The 21,656-nt window shown below is 35.9% G+C and overlaps 1 protein-coding gene and 1 pseudogene across 3 annotated transcripts in view; both read left to right on the top strand.

Annotated features, from left to right (window-relative positions):
• The window catches only part of PKHD1L1 (PKHD1 like 1), a 133,739-nt gene that overhangs the window by 21,319 nt on the left and 90,764 nt on the right, over positions 1–21,656 (top strand). For 2 of the 3 annotated variants that reach the window (XR_006725162.2, XM_010955840.3), the window contains exons 10-21: positions 2,123–2,193; positions 3,416–3,526; positions 5,468–5,557; positions 7,431–7,699; positions 8,967–9,058; positions 11,952–12,111; positions 12,390–12,525; positions 13,643–13,786; positions 15,353–15,510; positions 16,414–16,527; positions 18,058–18,207; positions 19,200–19,324. Coding sequence is in view for 2 of the 3 variants with exons in the window: in XM_010955840.3 (XP_010954142.2) it covers positions 2,123–2,193; positions 3,416–3,526; positions 5,468–5,557; positions 7,431–7,699; positions 8,967–9,058; positions 11,952–12,111; positions 12,390–12,525; positions 13,643–13,786; positions 15,353–15,510; positions 16,414–16,527; positions 18,058–18,207; positions 19,200–19,324 (1,620 nt within the window). In the remaining variant the exon portion in view is untranslated. The remainder of the gene's footprint in view (positions 1–2,122; positions 2,194–3,415; positions 3,527–5,467; positions 5,558–7,430; positions 7,700–8,966; positions 9,059–11,951; positions 12,112–12,389; positions 12,526–13,642; positions 13,787–15,352; positions 15,511–16,413; positions 16,528–18,057; positions 18,208–19,199; positions 19,325–21,656) is intronic. The other variant, XM_045517270.2, reaches the window with a different exon arrangement.
• Positions 12,628–12,987, top strand: LOC105069661 (ATP synthase F(0) complex subunit k, mitochondrial pseudogene; annotated as a pseudogene).

Raw genomic sequence — 21,656 nt, forward strand, 5'->3', positions numbered from 1 at the left:
TATGATACTTCAAAACAAGCCGGAGTGGATGAAATGTAAACAGGGCTAAGATTTACCTTTATGACTCACAATCCCGAGACTTAACTGTAGTTTTCTGCATGGACATAGCATGGCCTACTTACATATAACTTGGTAAGATAGGACAATTGGATTTTATTGAAAAATATTAGGAAAACATGTTAGAAGCAACAATTATGGAGTTTTAAATGATTTCCTGAATATGGTTCTTTTATGCTCTCAATCTCATTCTTCCTAAGGTGAGAAAAATGAATTCTTAGTTCTGAGTCTGTATGAAAGGTACTAATTGCCAAATCCATCCTATGTCTCTCAGAGAAATAATTATCCAAAAATAGAAGGTTTGAGTGATCAAGCTTGAATGTGATTGATAAGTGTACATAAATCAATATGCAGCAATAACATGCCCTTAAATTTTTAATTTTAAAGAGCCAGCAAATTTGTACTTATATTGGCGAAAATATTGCATAAGATTGTTAATTCTGTGATCTTGACTTATAATTCTTTTGTTGTTAAGACAATAGCATTCCTTTTGTATTAATGTCTCAGAATTAAAGGAATTGTGTTTCTGTATAAAACAATCCTATGAATTTAATATAACTGTTAAAAATATGACATTTACTATTTAAAAGCCTAGTTTTGAAATGTTAAGTCACTTTATAAGTTATAAAATCCATATTTTACAAATTTCAAGAGCATTCCTAAATATCAGATGAACCGATTAAGGACCACTGTGGTACCCATTTTGTATTTATTTTTATAGCCAACCTTCTCTCTTCTATTACTCCAAGTTCAAACAACAGCTGTTCCAAACTGATAAGGTTCAGATGAGGCTGCCTTAATTGAGAAATGTCTAGCCATTATCAATGAATTAGTGAAAATCACCTCAATGTCATACCAAATAAATTACATCCTAATTTTATTTTAGAAGGCAATTTCCCCACCAACTTCAGAAACAAAGTTAATTTTTCAGATGCGGGATCTGACCACAGACAATATTGTTGGAACTGGCATCATTTCAGATCTTTGAGAAATCAGTTGAAAGGCCAATAACATAAAAATGTGAAATCCAATATGCACTTCTTAAATAGCTAATTTAGCATAAAATATTTTCAGGGACTCTTTAGCTTTGCAAATGTGCATTATAATGCCTGCGTTAGATTTACAGGGAATTAACTATTGGTCTCTACCACAAGGTTTGCATTTTCCTTTTAGATTCCAATTCAGTGTGTTATAATTGTGATGAATGGGTTTTAGATCTTAACATTTGAGTTTTTAAACTTTTTTAATTATGAATTTCATTGAGGTGATAAAAAGAGCAGTGTTTAATTTCTAGGATCAATTTCTTCCCTTCCTAACCCTCTTGGCTATGGAAGTACAAGTGTATAGCTGTCAAAATTGTGAATAGACTCTGTGTTTATTAAGGGTGACTTAAGTCTGGTGGATTGTTGTTAACTTGCTTTCATCCGTTTGCATTCTCATGCAAATTAGGGTCAGGAGAGGAGAAAGGTGTAGTACACAGGTTAGGAGCCAGGGCTCTGGACTCAAACTGCCAGGGTTCAAATTCTGTTTCTGCTGCTTTACTGTCTTTGTGATCTTGAGTAAGATAAAAATTCTCAGTTTTACCTACCTCACAGGGTTGGTGTAAAAATTAAATAACATAATAAATTAAAAGCTTTAAAAAAAACTTAGCATACCTGATAAGTGTTCAACAGTGCCAGCTTTTCTGACACTGAATGGGTTATAATAGTATGGAAAGCCCCAGGGTGGTCAGCAGAAGAGCCCAGCTTTTATGAAGGGTAATCCTCCTGTCTCTTTATTGTTTTATGTTAATATAAATTCTTACTTTATCAACTATAATTTATACATAATAAAGTGAACGTATTTTAAGTGTGCAGTTCAGTGGGTTCTGACAAATATACATTTGTGTATATGTATTTTTGTGTAATCAGTAAGTACATCAGAATACTGAACATTTTCATCTTCCTCAAAATTCTTTCCTGCTCCTTTGTAAATTAAATGATTTCTGTCACTAAAGTAAAAAAAAGTATTTCCTAAAATAAAGGTCATTTTTAAAGCAGGAATTTTTACTTTTTTTTTTAAACAGGAGTTTCCCACAAAAAATGGCATATTTTGTTTCTTCTCTCAATAAAATTTCAATGTTTCAAACATATGCAGGTATGTAACCTTTCTGTGTATGTGTGTTTTGTGAAACAGGAAGTGAGAGAGATGTGTATACTTCATTTCATCAAGTCAAATACAGCAATGATTGTAAAGTATACTATATTATTTTGTGTAATTCTAAGAAAGGAAAAACACCTAAGATGGGGAGTTTAACAGGAAGCCCTGACATTAAGCTAGAATCCCCAAAACTACATTTCTGATGTAAGATTGATTGAGAAATAAACGTATCACATTAGAAGAGACAGCAGGGAAACTTGTGCAACTCAACTTGGGCTATTGGTCAAAGGAGGAAAAAAAAGATCTTTGCTGTCAGATTAAACCACAAGCCAGCACTCTCTGAGATTTATGCTCTCAGTGTGGCCCCAAAATGATCCTCAAGCAGATCATAATTCATTCTAATTTAAAGAGAATTTTAAAGAGGTCTCAGGTTGGTAGCGCCCCTGGTAGAGTGTCTGAAGCAAACTCAAATTCTCCTAGAATAATTGTACTTCGTTTCATGTCTGTGGTGATTCAGATTTCAAAGATGTCCAAATGTGGGGAAAAAAATTGTGTCTGGGAATGAATCAAATATGATCTGCCTTGGCTTTTTCTAGGAACTTATTTAATGTGAAACTCATATATAAAAATACATAGAACTTTGATAGGTTGAACGAATAAGAATAAATTTTAATAAAAGTCTACTGTATATCATGCACTTGGCTATTTTGCCAGTGTACCTAAGACTTTTATATATAAAGCCACAAGAATTCTCATCATACTTAATGTATTGGTAGGTGAGAAAAATATAGATATAAGGTGTTGGCCCATAAATATAAGAAAGATTCATTCTTCAAGAGCATAGGGGAGAAGAGGCTGTTCTCCCGCCTTCCTGCTCTCTTCTGGACTCAAACATCTGTGCCCAGCCCAGATTTTCCTTACTCTCTGGATCCTTCCATTACCAGAGTCTCTTTAGTACCAGTTACCACTAACGCCTGGTCCCCAGGGGATGTAGGTGTCTGTGAAAGCCATGTTTATCGTCCTCTTTGCAGCACTGTATCAGAGACAAAATAATGAAACCCCTGAATCATTCATTTGGTCATTCAGTACCATTCAGTACCTGTGCTGTGCTATGTGCTGTGGCTAGGTAATTTGGAAAATCTGTAAAAAGTCAGACATTTAGGTTTATGTGCACTATTCATGGTGTTTTCTTTCATGTGCTTCCCCTCACCGCTCCCAGAGGTCACTACGATTTCACCTTCACAAGGAAGCATTCAAGGTGGCACCAGGCTAACAATAAGTGGACGGTTCTTTGATCAGACAGATTTCCCAGTCAGAGTTCTAGTTGGAGGTATTTTTCATGACTTTTAATATATTACTTTATAAGAACAAGTCCTGCCTTTTCTTTAATAATGTGTAAGAAGAGTAACAGCCTTTTCTCAATTAATGTCTTAATTTTAAAGTAGCTGGGTATTTGCAGATGGGCATTTGGTTCTGGGACTTGATGCTTTTCCCACTGCAATCTTCCAGTGAGGACCAATCCTTTCAGCCTTACGTGACCAGGATTTGGGCTCTGAGGTCATCACAGAGGGCACTGCATAGCAGCATCGTGGCTGCCGTCAACAAATTCCTTGCCACACTCAGAGATGCATGCCCCCTCTGTTTAATAGACTCTTAAATGTCCTTTTTGAACTATTGTTATTTCCCAGTGGGTTGGCTGATTTTGGGGAAATTTAAAGTGGTGTTTGGGGATACTCTCTTCATTCTCTTGTCATATACTGTGCCTTGTCTGGACATCAGTAATTACTGATGATATTGGCCTTGGAAAGAGCATTAATTAATGTGTTATATGTTCACAAATGCACAGAAGGCTTGACTCTCTGGTTATGCACCATTTTCATATGTCTGGTGCAGATCTGACCAGAGGTAGGGAGCTGGGCAGCTCAAATGGGAGGCTGGGGATGAACGTCATAGTGGAGATCTTCCTACTTATGACCTTACCTACCTTGATGGACAGGATGCCTTCCCTTGCACCTGGCATGTAATTTTTCCGATACAGCCCTATTCTCAGGTGCTTTCTGCTTTTAAGGAATCTGCCTATGATTCAGCCAAAATGTGATTTTGAGAAAAGAAGTTCATAGAAAGCAACCTTGTGTAACATTTGTACAGTGTCTTCTATCTCCATGAATCCTTGCTGGCCACCTGCATAAATATTAAAATCTAGGCCAAAAGTCTTTAAAATTTCATATAATATGTTATCCTGATCAGATATTTTGTTTTAAATATTGAAAGCATGGACATGAAATTTTTTTAATTTATAGAATGTGTTTTATGATCTGGCATTAGGATACAGCTGATACACAGAGATAACATGTTAATTTTTATTGTATTTCATTGCCATTAATGTGACAGCCAGATTTGAGATTTTTGAATCTTCAATAATTTCTTGAAAATAATTATTTTTTGGTATCTTCCCTTTACTCCAAACAAAATATGTTTGAGTGGTTTATTATACTGTTCAAATGTACTTTTTTCCAGTTCAATTATCTTGCATCCCCAAAGCATTCAAAGTAGTAAAAGGTTGTGTTGAAGTATAAATTTTCCAGACCACCAAACAAAACTTGGCAAATACACTTTCCTCCATCTCCCTTGCCTCATTATTCATGGGTTATTTCCATTTCAGTAAATAGTGAAGGAGAGCTGACCTTACATGAGGTACCATGAGGGGCACACAGGGGTCTAAAATGTAGACTCTTCCTCAAGTCTAATTGTGCTTGTGTATAAGTACTGTCACTCTCATTTAGCCCCTTGTTTGTTTTGGTTTCAATCTGCCTGTGAAAATACCATTTACCGTTTATTATCCCTTTTGCTTTCATCTGAAAAACTTGGACAAAACCACCTAAGAGGACTGGGATCATCTACCTTTGTAAATTCTGAACATCGTGAATCTATTCAGAAACTTTACTCTTAGGAACAAAATACAAGGCTTCACTTTGGACCCAGAAGTAAAATCTTTTTACGATAACATCGTTTCATCAAATATTTAATTTTTTTTCTCAGAGATTATGAAATATTCTAACTCAGACTTGTGAGATTTTGCCAGGAAAATGTTGCCTTGTGGAAGCACAACAATTGATAAGCGTTAATGGAGAACATGTAAAGGAAATGAAGACCCATCTTTGCCTCTTGCTTGTGCAACTTGGTTTTGGTTGAAAAAAGCACTTCCAGATAAGCTGGTGTGATTTGCATTCTGAAGCTCTGTAGTAATAGTTCTGCCCTTGCTTCTCTGTAGGTCAACCCTGTGATATTTTGAATGTCACAGAAAATACCATATGTTGCAGAACGCCCCCTAAGCCTGATATTCCCAGAACTGTATATCCAGGTAAGTTGCCGTAAGAGAGAAGGACCGTTTCTATATTTGCACAGGGAAAATTTTATTGACAGGTATCTTTAGAGTCTTAGTCCGTTCAGGCTCCTATGACAGAATGCCATGGACTGAGGAGCTTGTAAGCAACCTTGATCTCACACAGCTCTGAAGGCAGGAGTCAACGGCCTTGGCACTGGCAGACTGGGTGTCTCGTGAGGCCTGCTTTCTTCTAGATGAGGCCTTTCCAGGGCCGGGGGGCTCTGTGGGGTCTCTTTCATAAAAGCACTAATCCTGTTCATGGGCTGTTCATGGCCTCAATGCTTCCCAGAGGCCCCACCTCCTAACACCATCACACTGGGCATTAGGTTTCAACATCTGAGTTCTGAGGGTTGTGAACACTCAGCTGGTAACAATAGTAACAGAAATATTATTTGAACTTTTTAGAGTTTGTAGTGAGACATACTACATTTCTTCCTAGCTTTTTTCTTTATACTTTCTGGACTAGGAAATACTTCTATTGAAAAAGCTGCCTCAAGGCTGCAGCAGTGGAGGTAAACCTGGCCTAAGTTCCTCAGACACCTTGTGAAAACAGCATGTTTCTGTTGATAGGTTAGGTGGGTGCCTTCATTTCAAATCAAATGATTATTACTAAACGTTGGTACAAGCTACATGGAGAGTTCTCAAATGCTTTTTTCCTGCTTGAAACATAAATGGCAGAGGTTAAATCCTTGTCTAGAATGATTTAGAAGTGATAACAGGGATGGCGGGAAGTGGAACTCAAAATTCTGTCACCTGTGGCCAGTGAAAGTGGACTGGAGCCTTGATATCTGCAGCTATACCCCTGGGCTCCTGTGCACATGTGCAAGTGGACTCTGTATCTCATCTTGTGCACCCAGTGAAATCAGCTTATAATTGTCTCATTGGCTGGTATTTGAAGTCGAATAAATTCAGCTTATTAACCTCCTAAATTTCCTTGTTTTGAATGATTTTTTTTAAAATAACCAGTTTAGGAGGAGAATTTCAATATTTATCACTGATAATGTTAAAGAAAATTGTGGATACCAGAGAACACGGCTGCTGTAAAAGGTTGAAGTACTTAAGCTTTTCTCTAAATGAACTTAGGGCAAGAGGAGTAGCCATTATTTTCCAGGTCCAAACACCCCCGACAAGCTTAAGGCTGCTGGAGGAAGGCCTGATCCAGATTGTGATTCTATGTTAAGAAAGAAAAATTAAAAAGTGAGATGCTCCCTTATGATTAGGAAAAGCATTATACTGGCAAGTGTAGGTTCACTTTAATGAGGATGTTCTGTGTCTGATCCTTTCCAAGAAGGAGGTGACATCCTACAGCAGAAGTATGTTGGGAAAAAGAAAAGGAAAAACAAATACTGACAGAAATCTTAAGGCCAACAGTGTCTGTCCTTTGATTAATTATAAGCCATTAATTGAGTAACTTTTATTAGAGAGGATGATCAAGGTGAAGTTTTTGTAATCAAATGGTTTGAATCTTAAAGTTTTGAGTCTTGACTATATAAAGCAACAGCAGTCATATCAAAAGTAATAATTATTATATTATTATTATCTTACATAAAGCACTCACTAAGTACCAGGTATTTTACGTATATATGACATCCAACCCCCACAGCAGCCATGCAAATCCTAATATTGCTCTCATTTGATATATGTAGAATCTGAGGTACAGATATGTCTTACTAGCACTCTATCCTCTGGGTACAGATATACGCAGGGGTGGGTGTAACTGTTTTGTTCCCACACATGCTCTAAAAATGTGAGTAGGAGTAGAACATCCATAATTGCCACCCAAGTAGAAGACTTCGAGGTACAGCATCAAAATTCTGATGAAAGTCTTCTTTTATTTTGTTATGTTCAGGTGGGAGAGGCCTAAAGCTTGAGGTATGGAATAACAGCCGGCCAGTCCATCTTGAAGAGATACTCGAATACAATGAAAAGACTCCAGGGTACCTGGGTGCCAGTTGGGTAGATTCAGCGTCCTATGTTTGGCCCACGGAACAAGACACATTCATTGCACGCTTCAGTGGGTTTTTGGTGGCTCCGGATTCTGATGTTTATAGATTCTACATCAAAGGTGATGACCGTTATGCTATTTATTTCAGCCAGACTGGACTTCCAGAAGACAAGGTAGGGAAGTCACAGAATACCACTTGATATTATAGAAACAATACGGTGACCTTATATATATCCCATATATATATCCCATTTATTCGACTCCAAAACCAAAGATATATCAAAGAATTTATGTGATGGGTTCTTGGCTATTTCAACACATGTGATATGAACCATAAAGTCATTATAGAAAACCCATGGCCTAAAAGAAAATGCTTCCGCATACCTAATTTTTCTCTAGCAAAGAAAAAAACATACACTTCCTTTAAAATTGAAGATTATTTTTATTGTGAAAGAATTATAATCACAGGAAATTTGGAGAAGCACACAAATATTTCACTATTCTATTAGATTTGTTTCATTATTACTTGGTCATGAGATTAAAGTCTATTATCTCCTTCTGTCTGTGTCTTGGTTTTTACATAAATAGGATCATATATCCAATTTTATAGTCATTTTTTGGTCACATACTAGTTTTTTCACATATTATTAAATAATTTATATATCACCATTTTTAATGACTGAATAGTATGTTATTGCATGAGTTTACTAAACTTAGGTAACTTTCCCCATACTGATAAGTTCTTAAATTCTGATTTTTTATAACCATAAATAATACTCTGTTGAACACTTGTGTTCATCAAATTATTCTGTATTTTATGTTATTTCTTTAGGACAGTCTCACAAATGTGAAACTAATAGATCAAATAAGAAGAATATTTTATGACTCATTCTATATATGGCAAGATTGTCTCCCAAATGGATGGACAAGTTTAAATTCTTGCCTTTGAAACATGAATTCCAATTTTACTGTACTTTTCAGCAAGTTTCCTTTAAAGATGGTATGAGAAGCCCAAAGTCTTCTCTTTCTAGTATGCAGACCCATTTGGTGATCCTTGGCAACTTTCAGACCTTCCTTTAATAATCTCACTTGGATTAAGTCCCTCGAAGTTCTCCGTAGAGCAAAAGAATACTTTATTTAACAATAACAATCTTCCTCCCATTATGGGTCTTTCAGTTTCCCATTGCAGTTTTAATGGTCTGTGTGTATTCATGGAACAATGGGGTTGATGTTAGTTAAGGGCAAAAGAAATGAACTGAGCTTTGATAAGTTTTTAAAATTCCATTTCATCATGGATGACAGACCTTAGAAACCTGAAGTATTTTCACATTTTTCTATTCATAAAATTTCCATGACTGTCAGAAATAATAAATGATAAATAAATACTGAAAAGTTTTATTAATACATTCTCTCCTCCCTCCCCTGTCTTTTTGGGATAAGATGAGGATTGCGTATCATTCTTCCAATGCCAACAGTTATTTTTCCAGTCCAACACAAAGATCAGATGACATTCATCTTCAGAAAGGAAAAGAGTAAGATTTTTTTCTTTTCTTTAAGTTCTTGTGTAGTATTTAAAAACTATAAGTTTGTATCTAAAAATATTTTATTTGTTTTGTTGGACCAGTGACACTAGTTTATTGGTTTAATTTATAATTAGTCATTCTCTATAATTTTGTCAAGTTTTATTTCTGTATTTTCAAGAATACTGTCATTCAGCTAACCAGATATTTGAAATCTAAATTATTCTTGTTATAGAAATTAGAATTTGGGGAAATTTACTTAATCCTGCTTTAGTTTCTTACTAGGACCTTCCAGTTAATCAAGCCATATAATTTCTCTGCTCCTATTTTTCTCTGTTGCTAGAGAAAAATCACAAAACTGCATGGATTGGTGCCACACTTAATATATTTAATATTCACTGATTTATTCCAGACCCTGGGCCAGGTACTGGAAACTTAATACAAAGGATATTATGATAGACTCCCTGCCCTTACAGAGTATATTTAGTGCTGAAAGATTAATTCCAGGGAGAAAATGAGGGTATCATTCAATGGCTAATAATCCATTTGAATCCAATTCAAAAAGCCATTCAGGACCCTAAGAAAATGAGGAGTAAAAGGCACAATATGTGCAAAACAGCTAAGTTATATGGAGAACCTCAAAAGATTTATTGAAACCATCTTCCATTTACCATTTGCATCTGTTAGGTTTTGCTGCATAAGAAACAAGTCCCCCAAATTTAGTAGCTAAAGCAACCCAGTTTTGTAATTGGCTGGGTAGTTATTTTGATACCAACCAGTTTGACTAGCTTAGTTGGTTATTGATGGTCTCGGATGGCCTCATTCACATATCTGGAGCCTCATCAGTTGGCATGGTGGGAACTTAGATACCTGGAATGTCTTACTCCACATGGTCTCTCATCTTTAAGGAGGCTAGCCCAGGCTTGTCACAATGTCCGTGAGGCAAAAAAGGCAATTCATAATGCACATGTACTTTTTAAGACTCTACTTGTGTCACATTTGCTAATATCCCGTTGGCCAAAGCAAATGGCCAAACCTAGATTCATCAGGTGAAGAAATGGACTTCACTTCTTGGTGGGAGAAGTTTCTTGTTTGTTTGTTTGTTTGTTTGTTTCCCATTCTACCACATCACCCTTCAGATAATGATTAGACTGTGCTCATAGGCAGCACACTGGAGATCTGATGGAGTTGGACAGACAGAGTTCATATCAGGAGTACCTGAGAAAAATCACACAGTGTTCTCACTGAAGCCATAGGAATAACGGTGTGAGGAAAGCATTCCATTTTCTCCTCCTTCCTCTGCTATCACTTCTTTACATACATGAGCATTTTCTCTTTTAGCCAAGATCACTGTGCCAGTTCAGGGTAAGTGGGGTACCTCGTTAATCCCTACTGCTATTAAATGTCAATACACCTTCAGACTTTGCCTTGACCTTGGAAAATGAGTTTAGTTTACCCGCTTGGCAAGAGCACAGAGCTTGCATGAAAGTGATTCATAATACATCAGCTGCCTGGTGTCTGTGCTTCTGCAAACTAGCGTGGAATTTGCACACCGGCACATACAGTGATGGCTGTGAGCTCTAAAATTGAGGCCACTCTAGCTGGTTTATTGCACAATGGTCCCTGGGGCCTTTCCAAAGGTAGCTCATTTTGCCAATTCATTCTACTCAGATAATACAGCCCCATCTATAAGTGCATGTCTCTTTGGTCACCCTCTTTTGTACTTTGAATCCTGCTTCAGTTACTAGTTTTTAAATAATCTTTCAATCTTTAAAATGCTCTTAGTCTCTGTTATTCATATGAATTAAAGAGAATAAGAAATGTATTTTATGGGATTTTGTGAAGAGTAAATATGGTAATGCCTGTAAAGTGCTCAGTTTAGTGTTTAATAAATATTTTTAAGCTGCCAGTCAGAATACAGAATTTATTGGTTCTTCCTCAAGTCCTTCTCCCTAATTAGTATTTCCCATCTTGATTTGGCAGAGCTGGCTAACAGGTTCTTAGGGCAACCAAAAGCCTAATGTAATCCTCCAACATCAGTTATGTGAGGCGAACAACCCAGAGCCCCATCCTCCTTGCCAGGTGGGAGGTAATAAATACCCATCATTCACAGCCTTCCCTGAACTGTGGGTACTTATTCTCCATATACAGGAGTATCTGTTGAATGATGCAAGGCAATATAGAGGAACTCCCAGCTGGCCTCTCCAAAGATGGGAGCAGTGGTAACATTGATGGAGATTTAGAAAGGGAAGCAGTAGTTTTGCACTCATTTGTAATAGCTGGTTAGTGAACACCTTATCCTGGATAGGCAGTTGGATGGTGGGCAGAATCAAGAATCTTCAGAATCAAGAATTCCAAATAGAAGCTGTGGATCCCATACAGCTTGTTGGAGATCTGTCATCATCAGTCTAATCAGTAAGAGTTTCCTGAAGCAATGTTTTATTTCCCAAGTTACAAGTGGAGACAATATTTAAGGATGGAACTTTCATTTCTGACACATACAACCACTCAGATACAAAATATTTATGTCTAAATCAGTAACCTCTGCATGTCTCCTGTGTTTTATGCCAGGGAGTTTGTGTTATAACCTACCATGTAATTTTGTTTTAATCTCTTTAAGGATAGAGGATGGCATCTTTTTCAGTATTTATTGACAGAACTGAGTGAGTTCATCACGAATGGGAACAACTCTCTATCTCTAATGCAGATATCTTAATTCATTTTCTTTTAGCAAACTGCTAGGAAATTTTGTATATTTTAATAGTTAAAATCAGGGATACTACAATAGAAGTCATTCAACAGGCAGGTGTTTTATATAGTGTTGAGATTTTATTCATTGAAAGAAAAATTCATCACAAGTGCTCTGGAGAAAAAAGTCACATTCTTTAGTTGCTCTATTTTCCAGATACTACATTGAAATCTTGCTGCAGGAGTATAGACTAAGTGCTTTTGTGGACGTTGGACTGTACCAGTATAGAAATGTCTATACTGAGCAACAAACAGAAGATGCTGTAAATGAAGAACAAGTGATCAAATCCCAGTCGACAATTGTCCAGGAAGTACAGGTTGGCTATGATTATAGATCCACTTTATAGAAAGTAAAAGGTCAAAGACAGGAGCTCTGTTACTAGGTAAGATACTGTTTTGGGGAAAAACAGTCGTAGAAAATTATTAAACTGTGGCTTGGAATATCTGTAATTACAAATCAAGAGACTATTATTTGATGACAAACACTTTAAAGTATTCTAGGGCAATATGGCAATATAGAGGCATTGAATAGGTGATGCTTTTAAAATGCATTTTTCCATACGGTAAATATATGCTTTTTAAAACTGGGAAATAGGTTATAACATTGGAAAACTGGGGAACAACTAATGCAACTAATGAAGTGCAGAAGATCACGGTAACCAGCCCATGTGTGGGAGCTAATTCATGTTCACTTTACCAATATAGACTAATCTATAACATGGAAAAAACTGGTAAGTTGTAAATAATAAGGGAGATTTTATTCTTCTTCATGTGTATTCAAAATTATAAAAAAAATTTGCCGTAGTCAAATTTTACTGTCTGGAAAATATAATTTTAATAATATGCTAGAGGTACACTGAAGGACACAGGCTGCAGAGTTGGTGTCTTTTGGAAGACTGAAATCATGGCAGGTCCAGAAACTGATGCCCAGTTCCGTTTCACTGGCATCAAAAAATATTTCAACTCTTACACTCTCACAGGGAGAATGAATTGTGTTCTGGCCACGTATGGAAGCATTGCTTTGTTAGTCTTAGACTTCAAGTTAAGGTCTAAAAAAACTCCAGCTGTGAAAGCAACATAAATGGATTCTAAACTGTACCTCATCTGTTAAGTTCCCATGCCTGAAGAAGCTAATGTCAGCTCATCATGTGATACTCAATTTGTACAATAAATTATGAACCTGGAAAAAAAAATAGTATGCTAGAGAGAGAAGCAAAAAAAAAATATATATTATGAAAAAAACCTTCAGACTGGGATAGAAAGTGACATCAATGGAAACAACCTTTGGCTGTACACTATCATTTTCTTCTCTGAGGATTGTGATACATGCATATCTAAACACTCATAAGGAATTTACATATCTGACTCACAGGCTTAAGTTAATAGGAATTAAATGCATCATTACAGAGAGGTAAACACTTCTTTCAGTTCCTCAAGTTAAGTGATCAGCCTATGAGACACTAATTTAGCTGTTAATAAAGACATTGCAGTTCTATATTTTATAATAAATCCTGAAAAAATAATTTATGCTATTTCTGTTGTTTCAATAAGTAAATATTGATGAGTGCTTGCTGCTTGTCAAATACAATGCTGTTACTATGGGCATGTTAAAACAATAAAATATGAGCCCTGTCCTCAGCAGGTCATAATCCAATTGAGTGGTCAATATTACTGAACTCGAATCAATTTCAGAACATAATTTTATTAATTATAACTTACATGGTATAGACAGTAGGTGCTTAAAAAATTCAAATATAAGACATCTGTGCTGGCTGTGGTAGTGCCGAGATTTCACCTCTTTTTTTATTAATTATTTGATTTTAATTTTTTTTTTAATTCATCCAAAAGTCTGGCTACCTGCTGATGCTTCTGACTTCATACTGCAATCAGCCTTAAATGACCTCTGGTCTATAAAACCGGATGCAGTTCAAGTAATAAGAACACAAAACCCCCAAAGCTATGTTTATATGGTAACCTTTATATCAACTAGAGGTAAGCATGTGTTTCATTTTTGCAATTCTGTAAAGTTTTTTCCTAGGAAACACATTTGTGTCCTGTCAACTCTGCTGAAAAAGGTAAAAGCTCCACAAAATGACAGAGAAAAGGAAGTGGATTCATACCCTTGATCAGCTTTAGGGGAAACAGAAATTAAATAGTTAATAATTTTTTCTATTGTGACTTAAATTTTAGTTGTACTTCATGGAGTGTACAGCTCCAGTGCATGAGAAATGTACTCTATGTACTACAAACACGCTATCAGTATAATAGCCTCCTTCATATTTAGCACAAATTAGTGAAGATATTAATTTTGGAATGAAATTTAAGTAAATCAGTATTTCTCACGCGTAAGTCTGGCCAAATCTTGCCTGATGAAAAGATTCTGGGGTCAAATCCACGTGGGAAACACTGCATACCTCAGCTTCTCCTTGAAGACTGACAGAGCTCATTAGAATATTAAAATCCCTTAGGAGTCCTGTAATGAGAAAAGGACAAACCAAATATAACAATAGAAATGATAACAAAAACAAAAACAAAAAAAACAAAATCAGTGCACCTGTGTTTAATGCAGCATTTTCCAAAATTACTTGACCTCTCTACCCTTTTCAAGTAATAGCTATTAACTTCCTATTACATTTTCAAGTCTTATGGCCAAATTTAGCAACCAGTTTGGGTATTTGGGGTATCTAGTTCATGAAACAGGTCCCTGAGTATATGTGTATTTGATTCCTGTGGCAATCACTATTTTCCAATTCATATAAGTAAAATGTTACTTCATTGTTTATGTCTCACATTATGAGATTGTTAATTTGATTGTTGAGTGGAGAGTGAAGAATTTGTTTAACGTGAATTGAGGTTCTGAACATTTCCCAAAGGTTAGATTGTGACAATACCATGTGAGTGAAGGTACGGTTATCCTTGTTCTTCCAGAAACATATTTTTAGATCAGAGGGAAATTTTAAGGCTTCACCAGAGACCTTAAGAAATATGGTACCAAAATCATAACTGGGCAAATTCTAGGACTTTACCCAACAGAGAAAGTCAATGGGATTCCACTGGTAAAGCATCCTTCCAAAGAAGAGAGACAGCTGGGGACAAGGCCTTATTTCTTGCAAAGTGGGAGTGTGTAAACAAGCCTCACAGGCATGGGGCTGTTTCCTGGAATTCATTTTTGTACTCTATTCATGACTACAGAAAATAGCAATTCCAGCCTAGCCCTTTACTAAGATGATGGCACTGGAGCAAAACTAAAAGAATTTTTGGAATATTCTTTTGCCCATTGATCTTTTTCCTCATGATCCCAGTACCATCTTCTGCTTATCTTTCGATACTTCCTTTTAAGCCACAGAAAAAGAACTTTAAATGTATAACTCTTCATTTGCTATTTCTGCGATGGCTAAATCTCAGATTCAAGGATCTGCATCTTCCCCATTCATCATTTTCTTTGTGATACTGCAACTCCAATAGAACCAGTTTTGTTAAATCTGAGTTTAGATGTTGTGGTTGTATTGGTATTTTATTAATTTACTTCTTTGAATTCTGTTTGGTACTTCATTGTAGGAGACTTTGATCTACTCAGTTATGAAGTATTTGAAAGGAACAATGTCACACTGGATATAACAGAACAAATCAAAGGAAAACCCAGTTTGGACACATTCACACTCAACTGGGATGGGATCACTTCTAAGCCTCTTAACCCACAGTCATCAGAAGCTGAAGTATGCTCCATGTTAATTTTTTAAATAGAAAGCCACTTAAGTATCACTGTTCTATCAAAACACATTCTAAGGAGAAGTAATACATGTCCTACTTGGCATGGTGGGTTGAAGCCAACCTATAGTGAGCAGAGAAGGAAGGAAATGTCACAATGACAGAAGGAATGGAAGGGGAGTTCTTAGACCTGTGCCAACAGGATCCAGGGTATCTGCATACGGGGCAGCTGTTCATAAAGAATGTTTGCCTGTGAGCTACTGCTTTTCTGACAACTACCTGTACAAGGAGTTTGAGTTAATATTTGTTTAATGACTAAAGATCATACACTATTTCAGGTTCTTAATTTTAAACATCAGTTGTATCTGTGCTTTGCCAGGGAAGTAGTTGTGGAAATTATAGGAGACCTCATGAATGTGTACCTATTCCTATATAATCCAGAATTATTATTTTTAAAATAGTCATAAATACAGGCTTATAGTATCTGTATCTCTTCTTCTAAAAAGCAGAATGCATGGAGTGTATAGTTTTTTGGAGTAACTTTTGAATTAATTGGGAAACTATTCATTTGGAATCTAAGAACTAATTCATTTAGGTTTGCCTCATTGCTGTCTTTAAGAAGACTGCTGAACAAATATGTCTGCCTTATGTAATCACTAAGTAAGCTAAGATTACCCAGTTGGATGTAACAGTTGTCATTCCAAAATAAAACTCTTGAAAAAGTCATTCAGCACTGAAATGATCACATATTAATTTAAAATTGTTTAGAAAATGACCTCATAGCTATGGCTGACATCGGGATTAGCTTATGAAAATGTTCTTTTAAAACTAATTAGTAGAATTAGTAGTAAAATTACTGATGTTCTAACTTCATGAAAAAGAAGTTACTAAAGCTCATGTTGTTAATTTAGTTTCAGGCAGCAGTGGAAGAAATGGTTAGCGCCAAGTGTCCACCACAAATTGCAAATTTTGAAGAAGGATTTCTTGTGAAATACTTCAGAGATTACGAAACTGATTTTAACTTGGTATGGAGTGTTTAATGAACTATGAAACTGACCAGATGAGCATTCATGTAAATGTTTGGAATTTTGTCATTTTTTGAATTGGCATGAATTCCTTTATCATTTAAAATCAAACTGCAAGTATAATTTTGTTCTACATTTATTGGTAAGGTCTGTTCTAGCATCTTCCAGCATTATAAAATGGTTCATTTGAGAAGCAGTATTTCCATCACACATGAATTCTCTTCATTGATAGAAAGTAGGCAAGGTGGGCAAAAAGACGGGTAAATATGAGACCTAGAAGGTTTTTTGTTTGTTTTCTTCACTTGGATGAAGAATATATTCTTTTTCCTCATTGGCTTCAGAGAATACAATTTGTAGTAGAGCATTATATAATTGCTTCCTTGGCTTCTCGAGATCACCCTCTGGTCAGTGAGTAGAATGCCAAGTCATTATTTCTTGGTGATATACAAAGATTTTTCTTTGATGTACAGTAAAGAAAATTTAAAATACACTTACCTTCCTAATCCTTATTTTGAAGACTGGAGGAAGCCAGATATTCACCATTTCCAAATGAGTGCCATAGGAATGAGAAATATATGGGCTAGTTATTCAATTTGAACAATACCCCAGAAATAAATGAGTCCTTAGAATATGTATCATGTCATACTTAATGAGTACAGATTTACTAGTGAAGAAGAGGGAAAATCTTCGCATTTAATGGGCTACATTTTCAACTTGATTTAATAAATGCACGTGTGTTTGGGATCTCCTATCCTGAAGGTAGTACTTGCAGCAGAGGGAACTGAATGAGTGATTTACACTATACTCCTTTCCTGCTTCATTTCCCATCATCAAAACGACACGCACAAGTCAAGACTCCACCTTACCTAGGCTATTTGCATTTCCCAGCAACACTCACATCCCTGCTTGTTGCATATATTTTACCCTCTCTCTGATACCCCTTGGCTCCCTCTTCCTTTTAAATAACTCCTGTTTATTCTTGTCTAAAGAATAAACTGACCTGTCTGTCTAAAGACAACTCATTTGTCACTTCCCCTGAGTCATTGTTTTTGATGCTTTTATGTGAGTTAGGTGCCTCCCTTCAGCCCTGGTTTTATAATCCTTGGTTCCTTTGTCCCAAACTGGTCAACTCCTGTGTTTAGAGATAGGATTCTTCACTACTTGAACCCTGAAGATTAAGCGAAAATCAAGCAAATGAACAAACAAGCAAAAAAACCTGGCATACAGTGAACACTAAGCATTTGTGGAAAGAATGAATAAATGTCCTTAAGGAGTTCATAATATAAGAGGAAAGTTAAGACTTGGGGAATAGTCAAATACAGGCACAAAGAATTATATTACTGTGGATCTAAATGAGTGATGTAGGATGAGAACCTTAGAATTTCAAAGAAGAGAGAAAACATTTCAAGGTAAAGTAGTTTGGGAAGCAATGGGATCTGAGATGGAATTTGAATGACTTAGGCGAAGAGGTTGGGGAATAAAGCAGGGCAATAAATCATGTTTTCATCTGAAATATTATTGTTTCTGTAGGAACATATTAATAGAGGCCAGAAGACAGCTGAAACTGATGCTTACTGTGGCCGGTATTCCCTGAAAAACCCAGCTGTTCTTTTTGACTCAGCAGATGTTAAACCAAACAGACTACCATATGGAGACATTTTATTATTTCCTTATAATCAGGTAAGCTCAACAAAATGATATGCTAATTAAATTTGTAAAATACCTTGGTAATAAAATTTCAGGAAATTTTAAGACAAGGAGAAGTGCTTGTCATGTGAAATCACATCACGTTGGACAGGCACCGTGGTTCATTCTGGGTGCTTGAGATTTCCTCTTCTCGAGTCTCAGAAAAAGAAATTAAAAAACACATAGTACCATGCACATGAATTCTGCTTCATCTCCTGATTTCAGAAATAAATTATTTGCTCACTAATGTAAATACTCAAACAATTAAAAATATATAATCTCCTCAATATTCCTTCATTAATTAAGAAGAAACAGAAACAGAGAGCCATCGTAGAGTGATCCTGGGTTTCCGGTCAGGGAAAGTGAAGGAGAATCGCGAGCAGAGGAGATGGCAGCTTTAGGATAGGTCAGCAATCAGAGACTTACTCTTTCTATTGTTGTAAAATTCTCCAATTGTAACATATGTTTTAAGGTTCTAAGTTCTAAATGTATCTGGTGTTCTTAGGGAGTTGTGGACCATTAAATTTGGTATTTAATGACTGTTGTATGATGACATCTCTAAATGCTCAGCTGCATTCACATCCTAGTTAATCTACCTGAATATCTCTATCTTCTCTCTCTGTGTGATGGACTTTCAAATTCACTGAGGAGTCAGTTAGAGCTGGCCCTGATCCTTACATAACTCCATGACTAGAGGGAGTGGATTATTTCCATTTTCTAAGGAAATCACATCTAAGAAAACAATAAAATAATTCATCATTAATTGTAAGGTCACATCAACTCAACTTCCTCTTCTATAAAATCTCCCTCACTTTTTCTGCACCTAATTGTCTGAAACTAATCATTCCTTCCTCTGTGTTCTGATACATTTTGTATGGAAAATGCTCAATAGACGTTTATTGGACTGGATTGAATTCATTTGAATTGCTACAAAACAACGCAATGGTAAGATATTGTTACTGACTTTTGAAATATTTTCTATGCAGTTATGTTTAGCATACAAAGGATTCCTGGCAAATTATATTGGTCTAAAATTTCAGTACCAAGACACAAGAAAGATTACTAGAAGCACGGATACACAATTTACATATAACTTTGCATATGGAAACAAGTAAGTTACATTATGAATTTGAAAACTTTAAATTATGCTATAGTATGTAAACTGTGAAGATAAACTCATTTCTTGGTTGTTTGTTTTTGAGAAATCCTGCGCACTATGTATCTAAATGCAGTTTTTCTGTTTCTACATAAGCTTCCTAACAGAAATAGTTGTGCCAAAAATAAATCTATAGATTATGAACATAAATTTTGATCTGGTGTCACTATCACCCGTGACCATTTAAAAGACGAAACAGTGGTAAACTTTGAGATTTAAATTTTAAATTACTAAATCTAGTAAGGAAGGTAGAAAGAGACTGTCTTATCACAATATTGTCATTAGACTTGGACCACTGCAAAAAAAAAAAAGTGCTTGCTATATATGAGTGGAGAAAATAAAACATTTTGATGAATATATCAAAATTAAGGGAGAAAACCAAATACTTGGTTTTTCAAAAGTTAGACACATAAAAATGCAAATAGAGAAGTGTAAGGGGAGAAACTAAATGAGCCTAGAGAAAGCTGTTTAATGACCATAATTGTCATACCCTCAAGCACAATTTAGTTCTGCATAATTTTGTTTTAGTTTTTATTAGTTATTATATCTTCTGAAACTTGTCAGTCTTGACTTTGCGTTTTCATATAGAAGATATACTAAAGTTTTAATTATAATAGAAGTAACAATGAAGACAAATACACACACAAGTTTTCTGTTTTAAAAAGTATCCCTCATACATTTAAAGTCATGCTTATTGAAGTATAATTTACATAATTTCATAGTTTACTCTTTTTAAGTGCATGGTTCAGTGACTTGACAAATGAATGCAGTTATAAAATCATTACCGCCATAAAGATATGGAACACCTCCTCTCCACAATTTTAGGTTTTTCTCATGTACAGTTTATGTCGTAAAATACCCACAGTGTGATTTCCATGTCTTCAAAAGATTTCTAATATGTTTCTTTTGTGGGGTTTTTTTCCTGTCATAGCTATATAAAAATCTTCTCTATCTTGTATCGATCTATACAGTTTGCATTGTCCTTTAATACGTATCATTTAAGTTGTCGTCATTCTGTACTGTATAGACAGCACTAGTCTGTTCTCATCGTAGGAGTGGGACCAGCAGAAACTCAGAGCTCCCGTGTTATGGAGCAAGTGTGACGCAGAGTCAGTGCCTTCTCTCAACTATTCAGACAGAAGAGGAGAGCAAATGATCCAAAGTTAGAAATAGAACCAAGTAATAACCATAAACAAAACAAAAAAGACAAGAAATAAAAACAGATACAGTGATAAAGGAAATCAGAACAACAAGGTGGAAAAAAGGACGGTCTTGATGAAGGAATTAGTTTCTGGATAAAGAAGCTGTTTCCCAGCACGGCAGTCTCAAGTTTCCTGCTTCCTTGATTATCCTAACATGATGTTCAAAATGCAGGGACCAGCTTCCATTCCATACTTTTAGAAATATGTATACTACAAAATTCATAGAAATATAGAGAATACTATTTGTTAAATGTTAAAAAAAACTTTTTAAATGGATCCTGTATGGATTGGGGAGCGGTGGGGCGGAGACAACCAGAGTCGGGGCCTGTAGGTGCTCCTGTGGAGCTTAAGTCCCTGATTTCTGTCCGGAGAAAACAAGGCGTGACAGGCCATGGGACCAGGCAGCTGGGTGGGAGTATGTCAGAGCCCGTCGGAACTGTGAGACCTGGACGCAGGTAGCCTTAGATACACCCTCACTCTTGTGGGCCGACCCAGCTTTTTAACTTGAAGCTTTTAAAGATATTTTGCCCATGCTGATAGCTTTCTCCCTGCAGAAGTGGAATGACCTTTTGTTAAGGTAAGAAGGGAAGTTACAATCTTCAGTTTTCAAAATAAAATACTACATTTGATTCATACCGCTCTGGCATCATATCCTGAGCATGTGGCCCAGACACCCTTCAGATCTTCTGATCAGTGGATAAAGTGGGGGCAACTGTGAACCAATTGTAAATGTAGGTGTCAGAATCTAGGAAGCCTTAGTTAAAATGTAGATACCCAAAAGATGTCTGTCAACGGGAAAATATTTAAGAAGTACATTAAGCCTTTCAAAGAATTCTTTAGGATACATGAAAATTTTTCCATGGAACAGTCTTTAGATCATTGGAATAAGCATTAAAAGATAATTATTTGTGTTTTGTCCCAGGAGTAAGATCTAGACATGCTTCCATAGATGTTAAAAAAGAAACGTTTTTGATACACAAAGACAGAAAGTTCATCAGATACTGAAGTTTGGTAAACCTGAAGTGGACATCCAAGGACAGAGATCGCATGTGCTCTGTATGTGATGTGGATCGTACAGGACTATA

Source organism: Camelus bactrianus, chromosome 25 (genome assembly GCF_048773025.1).
Source record: "Camelus bactrianus isolate YW-2024 breed Bactrian camel chromosome 25, ASM4877302v1, whole genome shotgun sequence".
Taxonomy (NCBI): Eukaryota; Metazoa; Chordata; class Mammalia; order Artiodactyla; family Camelidae; genus Camelus; species Camelus bactrianus.